The sequence below is a fragment of the Aethalodelphis obliquidens genome, unplaced genomic scaffold, assembly GCF_003676395.1.
Source record: "Aethalodelphis obliquidens isolate GAN/ISIS:26980383/991018 unplaced genomic scaffold, ASM367639v1 scaffold50, whole genome shotgun sequence".
NCBI lineage: Eukaryota > Metazoa > Chordata > Mammalia > Artiodactyla > Delphinidae > Aethalodelphis > Aethalodelphis obliquidens.
In genome coordinates, this window is record NW_020837994.1 from 1,421,782 (window position 1) to 1,435,771 (window position 13,990).

The following is a 13,990-nucleotide window of genomic DNA, read 5'->3' on the forward strand; positions in this document are numbered from 1 at the left end:
ACTGAGATAGAATAGAAAGAAATAGACACACAAAAAGTTTTAAAATGTTGGCAACGTCTTTTCCTCTTCCCATACAATAGTGGGATTGGATCTGCATACCAGATAATTATAAAAGCACCTCCAGTCTGAAAATTCTCGTTGTTTTTTACAATGGAATTATGATTTGGGAAACATACTTCTGTCCCCTCCCCAACTCCTGCCTTCATCCTTAATGCATATGGAATGTTAAGACATGTACAAAGTTACCTGAGAAAAGTTAAAGACTGGTTTTGTTGTGCCCCATGCAATGACAGATCTGGTGACTTCTTCTGTGCTGAAGAGCTTGCAATTTAAATAAACATTGCATGATGGTTGTTTCTCAGATTCTCCAGTAATGAAATCTTTCCCATCTGGCACCATCAGTAGCACATGCAACAGCAAAGCACTTTCTTTTGTTGACACATTTATCTGATTTATCAAATCATGAGAGGCTGGCACAGCCGTGAAGGTTGAAGGACTTGGTACAACAGGGCTTGGTGACTTTCGGATGGGGAGCACCAAATTCTGTGTTTTCTTTACAGTTTCTTCATGAATTTGATTGAGGTTCTGTGGATTTTTGGTACAGGTAACATGTTGACTAGGTTCTGGCAGTGTCTTATCTGGACTTGTAAGAGCACAAAGTGGGCTATGTTGGGTGTTGCTACTTAACTTTGTATTGACATCAGCGAAATCCTTGTTATCTGTAACAAGCTCCACAGTTACCTATAGAACATAAAAGGAAGAGAGTTAATAGGAATATTTTCTAGAATCAGAAACAGAATTTTGGAGCTAGGAGCAGCATCAGATTGTTAGGATATAAATTAATTCATCCTCAAATACCACAATAGTAGGAACACTAATAGACTGCACATACATCACCTTACCAGGACTAAGAAAAGCTAGGCAGATGATTTATTAATAATACAAGATGAGCCTAAAACATCATCTTGTGCCATAAATAAGTAAGTGCTCAGAAGAGAATGGAGACATATTTAAAGGACACAGAATCCAGTTGAAGGGGCTCCCTCTGGACAAATCCAGGACAAGCTGAGTTTCAAAATGAATAATACTACTAGTGGATTATAACCTTTTGAATAACATAAGAATCCATGAGTCCATACCAATATAAATAAGCAAGGGAGAAGGGACAACTCTTCTAATGTAGTAGAATGCCAATTAATAAATGCACAGGGAATGATGGAGTTAATGGTGAAGTTAGAAATCATATTCTTTCAAATATCATAGTAATAAGTGATTCAGATAAACCCCAAATGGAGGACATTCTACAAAGTAACTGGCCATACTTTTCAAAAATATCAAAGTACTAAAAGACAAAGAAGGGCGGCAGAACTGTTCTAGGCTAAAGGAGATTAGAGAGAGACGACATTTAAATGCAATGGGTGTTTGCTTCTTGAGTCTAAGATACAAACCCGTGTAGTATTTCTGACACACTTTCACTTATTAATGACTGTTAATGGCCAATAATCAAACCCTACCATTAGCTATGCAAATAATAAGACCATTATGTAAATTGAGGTTAATTAATTGTTTAAAGGTTCATCCCTTCTTCAGAATTAGCTACCCTGTGATCTTTTTTTTTTTTTTTTTTTTTTTTTTTTGCGGTACACGGGCCTCTCACTGTTGTGACCTCTCCCGTAGCGGAGCACAGGATCCAGACGCACAGGCTCAGTGGCCATGGCTCACGGGCTCAGCCACTCCGCGGCAGGTGTGATCTTCCTGGACCGGGGCACAAACCCATGTCCCCTGTATCGGCAGGCGGACTCTCAACCACTGCGCCACCAGGGAAGCCCTACCCTATGATCTTTAGCTCTATCACATATCATATGCATAAAGGTAATAAAATAAATTTAATCCATTAAAATAAATAAACGCAATGCATGATCCTGGACTGGAAAAAAAATGCTACAAAGGGAAGTATTGGCATAGTTGGTGAAATCTGAGTATGGACTACAGACAGAATATACTACTGCTGTTAAATTGATCTTTATAACTGTACAGCATTATGTACAATGTTGCCTTTGTTCTTAGAAAATACACACAAGAAATTAGGGAGAAAGAGGTTTAATGTCTGTAACATATTCTCAAATAGTTCAGAAAGAAATTGTGTGTGTATGTGTATAGAGAGAGAGTGGGGAGGGGGACAAAAAGAGAGAGAGAAAGAGACAGAAGAGGTAGATAATTATAAAGCAAATACGACAAATAATTGCTGAGTCCAGGTAAAGGGTATATGAGTTCTTTGTACTATTTTTGCAATTTTTCTTTAAGTTTGAAGTTATTTTTAAAAGTTTAAAATGTTAAAAAGTAAAAAAGGATGTGGGATAAATGATGAAGAATGAAAGTGGTCACTATTACGAGGCTGAATTACTAGAGATAAAGGGGACTTGCAGCTCCTTTTATTTAAAACCCACAGCAAAGTTCTTTTGCTCTATTGAATATAGACAGCAATCTATTTAGAACAGTGCTTCTCTCAACAAAGCCAGGACAGAAACAATTTCTACTCCACCAACTCTATTTATTACCCCTTTCTGATTATAAACCTTGCAGTCTAGAATGAACTAGGAAAGCAAAAAATAAAACTTTGGTAGTGGAAGAATAATGTGATGTTAATTTTTTGCAATGGTAGTCAAACAAGTCTTTAAAATTAAATGGTATCTATTACTAAGAAGGCCAGGAAGAGGGCAGAGAGGGCTTCCAAGAAGAGGAAGCAGCATGAAAATCAAGAACAAAAGCATGGATGCATAACCCAGCACAATACTTTAGCGATTCTTTACATAGTTTGACATGGCTATTGGTAGGGAAGCTGGAACAGAGAAAGCTGCAGTGGTCAGGTGGGGTCATATGGTATGCCCTGTATTTTATCCTCTGGGTGATGAGGAGTCATGGAAATGTTTTATGTATGGCTGTGATGATTTCAAAAGCTCGCCAGTACAACAGGACAAAGCTATAGTGAAGCCACACATTCAAATTCTTCCACCTAACGGGAATGTAAATTGGTGCAGTCACTGTGAAAAACAGTATGGAGGTTTCCCAAAAAACTAAAAATAGAACTACCATATGAATGAGCAATTCCACTCCTGGGTATATATATGAAAGAAACAAAAACACTAATTCAAAAAGATATATGCACCCCAATGATACCAGCATTATTTACAACTGCCAAGATATGGAAGAAACCTAAGTGTCCATCAACAGATGAATGAATAAAGATGACATTGTACATATACAATGCAATACTATTCAGTCATAAAAAAGAATAAAAGTTTTGCCATTTGCAACAACATGGATGGACTTACAGGTATTATGCTAAGTGAAACAAGTCAGACAGAGAAAGACAAATGCTGTATCACTTATACATGGACTCTAAAAATAAAACAAACTAGTGAATGTACCAAAAAAGAAACACACTCACAGATATACAGAACTACTTAGTGGTTACCAGTGGGGAGAGGGAATTGGGAAGGAGCAATACAGAAGTAGCAGATTAAGAGATATAAACTATTATGTATAAAATATGCAACAAAGATACACTGTACAACACAGGGAATATAGCCAATATTTTATAACTATAAATGGAGATAATGTTTAAAAATTGTGAATCACTGTATTGTACACCTGTAACTTATATAATATTGTACATCAACTATACTTCAATTAAAAGAAAATGATTAGGGCAAGCTCTAAAAAACAAAAAATTCTTCCACCTAAGAAAATGATGCTTCTGAATAAAGGACAGAACCCTCTCTCCGATGAATTACACATAGCATTCATCCCACCACACACAAACTCAGCCACTTCTCTCCTTGTTCACTGCCACTACTCTAGTACAAACTATCAATCATTTCTTTTCTGGATGAACGCAACATTTTCCCTCCTGCACCCTACAATATTCTCTACCCAGTAATCTTTTAAAATGTAAACCAGATGTCACTTCGATGCTTCAATGTCCTTTCTTGGCTCTTAGGATAAAAGCTAAACCCTTTACTCTGACCTACAAAGCTCTGAGCGACATGGCTCCTGCCTGCCTGTCCAATCTCCCTTTTGGCTCACTATCCTGTGGCAACATTCTGCCCCTTGATGAAGTGAAGCCCATTCTCACTTTAGGGCCTTTGCATGTGCCATTCTTTTCTCTGGAACGATCTTTCCTGTGCTTTTTACTTGGTGGCCTCTTCCTCTCATTCTTCAAATCTCACCTTAAATGTCACCTCCTTAGAGACACCTTCCCATCTCCTACTTCCTCCCAGGTACTTACTGTCACATTGTATCATTTAGTTCCTTTGCAGCAGTTTTTTTTAAAATTATACACGTGAAATAAATTTATTTATTTATTTATTTAATTTTATTTTTGGCTGCACTGGGTCTTCATCGCTGTGTGTGGGCTCTCTCCAGTTGCGGCAAATGGGGGCTACTCCTTGTTACGGTGCTCAGGCCTCTCATTACGGTGGCTTCTCTTGTTGCGGAGCACGGGCTCTATGTGCATGGGCCTCAGTAGCCATGGCACGCAGGCTCAGCAGTTGTGGTTCACGGGCTCTAGAGCGCAGGCTCAGCAGCTGTGGCACACGGGCCTAGTTGCTCCACGGCTTGTGGGATCCTCTGGGACCAGGGCTTGAACCCTTGTCTCCTGCATTGACAGGCGGATTCCCAACCACAGAGCCACCAGGGAAGCCCCCTTCCTAGCACTTTTGTTGTTCTGTTTTAATATAAGCTGCAAGAGCAAAGATGCTGATTTTCTTGTTCACTGCTATAATCTCACGGCCAGCCAGTAACACATGCTCCATAAATACCTGACTACCTGAATGTGTATCTACATACCTTGAGGGGGCCAAGTGGAGTCTGACCATTTTCCTGTTGCACTGCAAGCTGGTCACTGAAAGAAAGCAGCTCAGATTGAATGACAGCTCTCAAAGGTAGTGATGCAGACCCAATGACTTCAGGCTGAGAAAAGAAGGAAAGAAAAAGTTTAAGTTAAAGTAAAGAGAAGCCACAGGGGACTTTAATTGAAGTGACAACATATGATGACTTATAAAGGAATCCATGCTTTATGAAGTCAGTAGCTTAATTATTTGACTGAGGGAACTCTAAGTGGGAGCCCATATTCTGTCATTTTGGTCTCCCTTCTGGGTTTTACCAATTCTTCCTGGAAGATTAGAGAGGGTTTCATGAGTCACAAAGAGGTCAGAAGATTATCTTTTTCTATTTTTAAGAGTTAGTTCTTACAAAAAATGTTCAAATTCATGCTTAAAAATAAAAAGTGCAATTAAGATGATGCAAATGTTTGCCATTAAAGCTGGGAAAATTATAAAACATGCCCGATGCTAACAAGGTTATGGAGAAACAGGGGCTGTCATATGCCTGAAGTTGGGAATATAAACTGGCAACATACTTCTGGACAGGAAATTTAGCAACAAATATAAAAAGCTTTTAATATTCATACTCTTTGGCCCAGTAATTTCACTTCTGGAAATTTATACTGAAGAAATAGTAAATAATACATAAGAAGCTTATATACAATGTATATTTTAAAAGTTAACAATGAGATTTTTATGTTCAAAATCAGGAATTATTAATTATAGCACATTTCTAGAATGGAATAATATATAGCTATTAAAATGATGTTTACTAAAATTTGAAATAATATGAACAATATTCGTTATGTTTATTAGAAATAGGGTATTAAATTATATATAGTAAACCTTCACATATTTATAAAATTACATGGAAAAGATTTACATTTTTGAAAAAAATGAATAAAAATCCTCAAGACAATGTTAAATTTTTAAAAAGCAGGATAAAAATTGCATATAAAATTATCCTAATACTGTCAAAGATTTACATATATAATGTATTCATTTGAAAAAGATACACATAAATATTAACAATATTTATTGGTGATGAGATTATAGGTGATTTTGTGTTTTAAAAATATTTTTCTATTAAAAACATGTATAATTCTTTTATAATTAGAAAGAAGCCTTAACTACGTGATTCAATGCAAATATACTGAAATGCTTATAGAGGTTGTCTTGAGGTTGTGAAATTATGTTTTTCCTTCTATTTTTTGTTTTTTCTTTATGTTTTTTCCTTCTATTTTGCTATATTTTCCAAAATGAACTTGTATTATTTAGATCTCCTGAAAATATAAACAAAAAGAAAACAAGATGCATTCCTCATACTATCCATACCAAAGAGGAAGTCAAAGATTATAAAAGCTACTCTTTTAATTAAAGGAAGTAAAAACTGCTCATGTACCAGTTGCAAGTGGATTTTATAAACTTGGAATTAGCTGATAAAACTGCTACCCACATTATATTACTTTGGATATGGGATGGATAACTTATGTATTCTGTCTGAAAAAAGAAAGCAGAGCCTCAAATTAAGGCTATTATCCTGTATCAATTCAAACAACCCTCCATAGCAGGGAGCACAGTCAAGAGGTTAAGAACTTAGGAACTAAAGACTCGGGATAGAGTCCTGGCTTTGTCTTTTATTAGCTTGGGTGATCTTAGACAAGTTACCTCACTAAATCTTGGTTTTTTTCATCTGTAGATTGAAGATAATAAGGTATCTAATTCACAAACTGTTTTAATCATTAAATTTGATAGTGTTGTTCACATAGAGCCTTTAGCATAATATCTAGCCTATAACAAATATCAATTAGAAATTTAAAATTATAATAATAAACAACAATCATAAGTATTAATATCGTTTGAGCCTGGAGAATTTCCTAGTTTAGGTAGGAATATAATTTTAAGTATGCTCCAAATCCCTAGTGTGAATAAATGGTAAGGCAAAGGTCAAAAATCACTTGAAGTACCTTTAACTGTGGGGTTTTCTTTGTGTAAATTTGGAAAGTAAGATTCGAATTCCACCAGTGTTCTATCATTGGGCCACCAAACTGTACCGGAAACACAAATCTCTGCTGGAATTTCACCACTGTAAGGAGAACCAGACACATAAGCACATGTCACACCACCCAACTAGAGCCATCTCATCAATCCATGCCTTGACACCACCCACCTCCCTTTCAAATCTAAGATCTCTTTCAGGAATCCAGTCAGTGTAATTTCACAAAAGTGTTAGGGTTATTAGGACTGAAGGAACAGAGACAGAGAGAAAATCCTGGATACAGCACAGAGAAGATAAGCAGGGCTATGTTGCTCTGCTTTGCTATGAGAAATGAATGTCAAGCATAGGAGCACAGGATGTGTAAAGAGACATACCATACACTTCACTGGGTGTAAGGTATGACCAGTGTTTTAAAAGACAAGTTGATAGGTAATGTAATGAAAGAAGGGGGCTGGCTGGATGTGGGACAATGAGGGATAAATGAAGAGAAGAACCGAATCAAAAACTGTAATAATGAAAATGAGTTTATTTTCTGGCTGAAGACTAGGGGACTTCTCCTGTCACACTTATACAAGGTTCTAAGTACTGATCTTAGTTTGCAGTATTAGGCAGAACGGAGTCTGTCTTTTCATAGATGGAAAGGAAGGGGTTTCTGCTGTAATAGCAAGTGTAAATGGGATAAAGTGATGGTAGTATCTGAGTCTGTGCTCACTGCTATGTGGATTTAACAGGTTTAAAAAAAAAAGGAATTTGGGGCTAGAATCATTTGATATGAATAAGTTCTGTTACTTACTAATGAACCATTTCAGCCACAATTTATCACCTGTAAAATAATCTTCCAGTCCATTCACTTCTAGACCCTTAAAATGGATCTGAAGAACCCACGCAAAAAGGCCCAGTTACAGAGAATCCACTATCTCTGATATTCATTCAAACTGCCCATTTGACCTACTGATCTCTATCCTTGCCATCTTACTTCTTGACTCTTTTTATTTCTTTAGGTACTCATGGACAGGATCTAGGTCTTGCTATCTGGATCCATCCACAGGAACTGTTAACAAAAGGTCTGGGCCCAACAAGCGCACACCCACTAGACCAGTTTACCTGCTTATCCCACCACGGAAAGAGAAGTAAGACAACACCTACACCTCAGTGGTGTGCTGAGAGGATCAACTGAGGTAACATAAAAAAGGACTTTAAAACACTATAAAATCTTTTATGTACAAACAGAACTGTATTTCAACCTGGTGTTACTCAGATTTCTCCTTATTACTTAAGTATGTTTTGGTACTATATTATTGTATTTGTCATATAATTCTCTGTTCTTAAGCTCATTTTTTAAAAAATAAGTTAAGGCAATAATGGAAGAAGAAATTCATGTAAATAAATTGCTAACAATATGCCAAAGCAGACTTTTTTAAAGTGCTGGAAGGGATCCTGAAAATAACTTGTCCATTCCATATTATATTGTTAAGAAAGGCCCAGAGATGAAAAGTCATTGTGTCTAGGGTCACACGATTAAGTGTGTGGTATAACCAGAACTAGAACTCTTCCAATTCCTGGCTTGATGCTTATTCCACATGTCCCATACTATCTTTCCCAGAAGGACAAAGGGAGAACTCAGTCGCTGTGGCCAATAATAATAATAATAATAATAATAATAATGCATGAGAAGCAATATAGATGAAAAGCACAATGATTTGGAATCAAAAATGTTCTAGTTCAAATTCTAGTTCTACCATAAACCAGTTGTGTTATCTTAGACAAGTTACTTAACTGATATATGCCTCAGCTTCCTCTTTCTTCATCTGTGTGTGTGTGTGTGTATGTGTTTTAAAAGATTACATGATTAATATATATAAAACACTGAGTAGAGTTCTTGACACATAATTTAGTGCCCAATAAATGTGAGCTAGTATTAGTTACATACAACTTTAGAGTTTAATGCTTTTACATTCATTATCCCATTTGAATGTCCATTAAGCCCCTGTGTAATACAGGCAGTTCTTGCTTTGTAGATACTATGTTAACTGAAACTCGTGCATATCAGAACCGTGCTTGTCCTTGCTGTACCTCCATTTTACAGATGGGGAATCTGAGGCTCAGAGAAGTTTTAAGGAACTCATAAATGTCCTGTAGGTAGAAGGAGGTAAATGGGGAAGACCTGAGAAAAGAATCCAACATTTTTCTTTGTATTGGGGTTTGATAAAAACAGTTTAATTGCATTAAAGCTCCTCAAACACACTGACTGACTTCAGCCAGCAGAATCAAGTATACATTCTCGAATGCTTTTAACAAACCTCCAGAGCACCTTCTGTTGCTATCGATAATTTAAGCATACAGAAAATAAAAATATGAAAAATTTTAAATGCCCTAATTCTTCCTTATGGTGATGGGGAAAGTGAAACAATGTACTCTAGTAAAAGAGTATATTAAATTATTTAGGTGCTGTTTTTAAGGGTAAATAAGTATTTATTTTAAATGCTTGTGCTGGATATACTCACATCAAATGAGAAATGATACATGTGCAAGATTATTCACTGAAGCACTGTCTTTAATAGCGAAATATTGAAAACTTAAATATTAAAAGTTGAAAATATTACAGTAAGTCCAAAAAGCCAGTCACAAATATCACATATTATATGATTCCATTTATATGAAATGTCCAGGATGGGAAAATTGAGAGAGACAGAAAGTAGATTAGTAGCTGCTTAGTGAAAGGGGGCAAAGAGAGAAATGAGGAAAGAATGCTAATAAGTATGGGATTTCTTTTAGGGGGGATGAAAATGTTCTAAAATTAGATTGTGGTGATGGTTATACAACCTATGAATACATTAAAAATCATTGAGTTGTATACTTCAAATGGGTGAATTGTATGGTATGTGAGTTATACCTTGATAAAGCTATTTTTAAAAAGGGAAGAAAAGAAAATGTCAATAGTTGAAAGAACATGATCTAAGCATCAGGAGTTCTGAGTTACAGTTTCAGCTATGTCACTGCCTTTCTGCCTTGCATCAGAATACTCATAGCACCTCTGGACCAGTTTCCTCACTTGTAAAGTAAAGGAATTAGATTCACTTCAAAATTCTTTCTGCCTCTAAGATTCTATGATAATACAGGAGTATATGAATAATTAGGGATTCAAAAATTCTTCCAAAGCCAAAATATCTAAGGAGCAGAAATCAAGTTCTCTCTTACTTCCATCTGTAATTTTACTGGATGCGAGTCGAACCACCTCAGTGATCAAAGCTGTCTTTGTCAATCCATTTTTGGAAAAGCCCATAGGAAAGTGATATTCCACAAAGAAGGTGCTAAAAAGTCGAAACAAGAAAAGTAATTAAAAAACAAACCAAATAATAAACGTATTTTCTCTCTGATAAATCCTACATATCTTTCAAGGCCCTATTTTTAGAACCTCAGGTCCTCAGAGGACCGACCTGCTCTTTTCAAAGCCTTTACCAGTCTTGCGTTCCCACAGCACTTTTCATATAAAACATCTCTTTTGGCCCCTAAAGCCCTATCATATTGGGTTGGCCTAAGAGTTTGTTCGGGCTTTTCTGTAACATCTTACAAAAACCCGAACGAACTTTTTGGCCAACCCAAGAGACAGCCATTTAAATGTTTCTCTCTCCTGTTGACTGTAAGGCATGGAAGAATGGAGCCTGGGTCTTAATTTTCTTTATTCTCATACTTTTAATGCTTGGGACCTAGTGGGGGATTCAGTACATTTTTGTTGATTGAATGAAGCATATGAAAGCACTTTACAAATCATAAAGTACTATGTAATTATTTATTATTACTACCAGACACACTTTCCAGAAATGTCAAATTTAGTTTTCCCATGTTAGAGACATACCGCTTTTTTGTTGTCAGCTTAGGTAGTCTCCCAGGAAAGCTTTTTTTGCCAGGGGTCTCCTGGAGACTATCTGGAGGAACTCCCATTGTTTCGATGATGATTCTGACTGAATGTGTTCTACCCAGAAGGGCCAGTCTATCCACACTTAGTGTCATCACTTGGGCATCTTCTGGAGTTTCTGATAGCATCTGTTGTTCAATCAAGTTTCTGAAAGGAGTTCATATAGACAGTGAGGCAGATGGTAAGAAGCCAAATATGAAACGATCTAGTTGGTACAGGCAAGAGGAGGAAGGAGGAAAGGCAGCAGGCATCTTAATTCACAAGTTATCAAAGATTGGGAAATGGCTTTAATCATCATAATTCTGGTCCTAATCTACATGAAAGAAATCTCAAAAAATGTAAAAACAGGGACTTCCCTGGTGGTCCAGTGGTTAAGACTCCACGCTCCCAATGCAGGGGGACCGCATTTGATCCCTGGTCAGGGAACTAGATGCTGCATGCTGCAACTAAAGATCCCACAACAAAGATCCCACAGGCGGCAACAAAGATCCCGTGTGCCACAACTAAGACCCATGCAGCCAAAAGAAAAAAAAAGTAAAAACATTCTTGTAATCCAAAGGCTTATTATCTCCACACAAGTACAGAAACTGATATAACAGAATTAGGTTTTCAACAAGGGATACAGACTTTACTTCAGTTATTCACTACTTTAATATAACTACTATCATCACTTTTGTGTATTCCTTTTCATTTGCTTTCTTTATGCATATTTTCTACATTAAGTGTAACAGAGCACACATACAACTTAGAATTCTGCTTTCTCCCTTAATTATTTTATCACATCCATCTTTTCATGTTATTGCATGTTTAAGGACTGCAATACTTAATGAGTTACTGTAACTCAACCAGTCTGACAGTATTGGCAAACACAGGTGATTTCACTTGAAGAGATCTTGTGAAAATAATCTTCCTTTGCTTTTGACTCTAAACAAGCATTCATAAAGAGGCTCACCTATTTTTCTTGCCCACCGCCTTCTTCTTCAACTTATGATCATTTGACTCTAGAACCTTAGAAGATCTGGCAAGAGCTTTTGACTGGCTCATTTTTTTAGAAGGGACAACATCATCATCTCCACTGAAGACATCACTGACACTGGTATCAGATTTCTATGGGGGGAAGAAACAAAAAGAGAGGCACTAAAAGATAACTGCTTTGGGGATAGTGGTAATGAAAACATTTCTCTAAAAGTAGTAATCAAAAGAGATAACTGACACCAGGAAGATAATCCTGTTTCTCCTGGCTATATAAAAATAATATGAAGTTCACAAAAATAACCTACAAGTTCAAAGAAAATAAATGAAAATAGATTCTTCTTTTGAATCCTCAAAAGTAATAACAACCACTATTTACTGACTGCCTTCTATGTATCTGGTACTATGTTAAATGCTGCATGTGTATTTCTAATCCTTAGTACATTCCTGTAAGGTGTCCCCATCTCAATTTTTTTTTTTCGGTACACGGGCCTCTCACTGTTGTGGCCTCTCCCGTTACGGAGCACAGGCTCCGGACACGCAGGCTCAGCGGCCATGGCTCACGGGCCTAGCTGCTCTGCAGCATGTGAGATCTTCCCAGACCGGGGCACGAACCCGTGTCCCCTGCATCGGCAGGCGGACTCTCAACCACTGTGCCACCAGGGAAGCCCTAAAGATTCTACTTTTTTTCAGCACTCTATACTCCTAATGATTCATTCTGCTTTTAATCTTGCTAAGATGAACTGTTTATTATATGTCACAAATTTTCGTAATGGCAGAACCAGTGGGTAAACCCCCGGTAATTTTATCGTGAGAAAAGGCAGCTGAAATTGACTAATCAGCTCTAACACAAATGCAAAATAAGAAGACAGCGTTACAGTTATTTGGCTCCAATTAAAAAAAAAATCTTTTTGTTATAAATGCAGGAGACCAATCCAAAGTAGTTTTAAGCTTATCACCTCCAACTCCCTTTTCTCAGCATCTCAGGGTATATAACGTATTGACCTGTCATAAGGGTAACAAATTAATAGTTAAATAGGCATGATCAGAATGTCCTTCTAGGAGGCAATGTAACTTTTCCAAGGTGAAATTACAAAGCTTTTTGCACTTAAGTTTTTCTTTGTTAAGTGGCAGCTTCTAAAAATGGTTTTGACAAGGTGATCAAAAGCTAGATGGGTTCACAGCCTGAAGAAAATTAGAGTAAATATAACCAGGTTGTTCAAAAGCTCATAATTTCAGGAAACAAAACCACAAGGTAATGCTGAATTTCTAAGCTGTGGATGTTATTCAATATTAAGAACATTAAACACTGACCCCAGGGAAGGACATGAGCATTCTAACTCCTTGGTCTTCCCAGTGCCTCAAGGCCAATTGGTTCACTCCTTCTTCCAGTAAACAAACATTTTCTAAAATTATTTTGTTCAGATAGCATGGGGGATTACTTAGTACCATTCACACATTCATTCGTTTATTCACTAAGAATTCACTGAGTACTCAAAATTCTATCAGGCCTTTGTTTTACAGGTAATAAAAAGATAATGAAGACATGTTTTTGTTCATGAGGAACTGTATCATACAACATAAGGGCTGTAAGAGAGGTATGTGCAGGATATTGTGGACATTCAGGCAACAAACTCTGCTTAGAGGAGTCTGGGATGGTTTCTTCATAGAGGTGATGAGTTGATTTTTAAAGAATGAAGAGAAGTTTACCAGATGTATAAGGGCATTTCAACATCCTTCAACAAGTAGAAGGACCAGTATGAGCAAGAGATATGGGGATGGAAAAAGCTAGACTGTGAGACAATCAGTATGACTGGAGTCTCCAGTGGTTACAGGGCAAAAGTGGGAGATGAGGTTAGGGAGGTCAAGTCAAGATCAGATTCTAATGCTATGCTCAAGACTTAGGAGACGGTGTGGTCTAGTGGGAACAACATGGGCTTTTTGCCAGACAGACTAGGGTAAGAATTCTAGTTCTGCCTAACTACTAGTAATTAATGTCTCTAAGCTTTTATTTCATGATATGTAAAAGGATAACACTATCTCATGGGGCTAGTAAAAGAATTAAATGAAATAATGAACTTAAAACATTTGGCACAGTACTTAATAAATAACAGGTAACGTAAATTCCCTGGCACACAGAAAATGTGTACTAAATGTAAGTTCCCTTTCTCTTTTCTCCTACAGGTAACACAGTATCAGTGATGACTTTTAAGGTAGAAA

At 36.8% G+C, this 13,990-nt stretch overlaps 1 protein-coding gene across 10 annotated transcripts in view; it reads right to left on the reverse strand.

Annotated features, from left to right (window-relative positions):
* Positions 1-13,990, reverse strand: part of C2CD3 (C2 domain containing 3 centriole elongation regulator) — a 131,510-nt gene that overhangs the window by 72,583 nt on the left and 44,937 nt on the right. For all 10 annotated transcript variants that reach the window (XR_003428060.1, XR_003428061.1, XM_027083356.1 and 7 more), the window contains 6 exons: positions 11,751-11,905; positions 10,739-10,945; positions 10,081-10,193; positions 6,851-6,969; positions 4,849-4,971; positions 247-741 (listed from right to left, as the gene is read on the reverse strand). Coding sequence is in view for 8 of the 10 variants with exons in the window: in XM_027083356.1 (XP_026939157.1) it covers positions 247-741; positions 4,849-4,971; positions 6,851-6,969; positions 10,081-10,193; positions 10,739-10,945; positions 11,751-11,905 (1,212 nt within the window). In the remaining 2 variants the exon portion in view is untranslated. The remainder of the gene's footprint in view (positions 1-246; positions 742-4,848; positions 4,972-6,850; positions 6,970-10,080; positions 10,194-10,738; positions 10,946-11,750; positions 11,906-13,990) is intronic.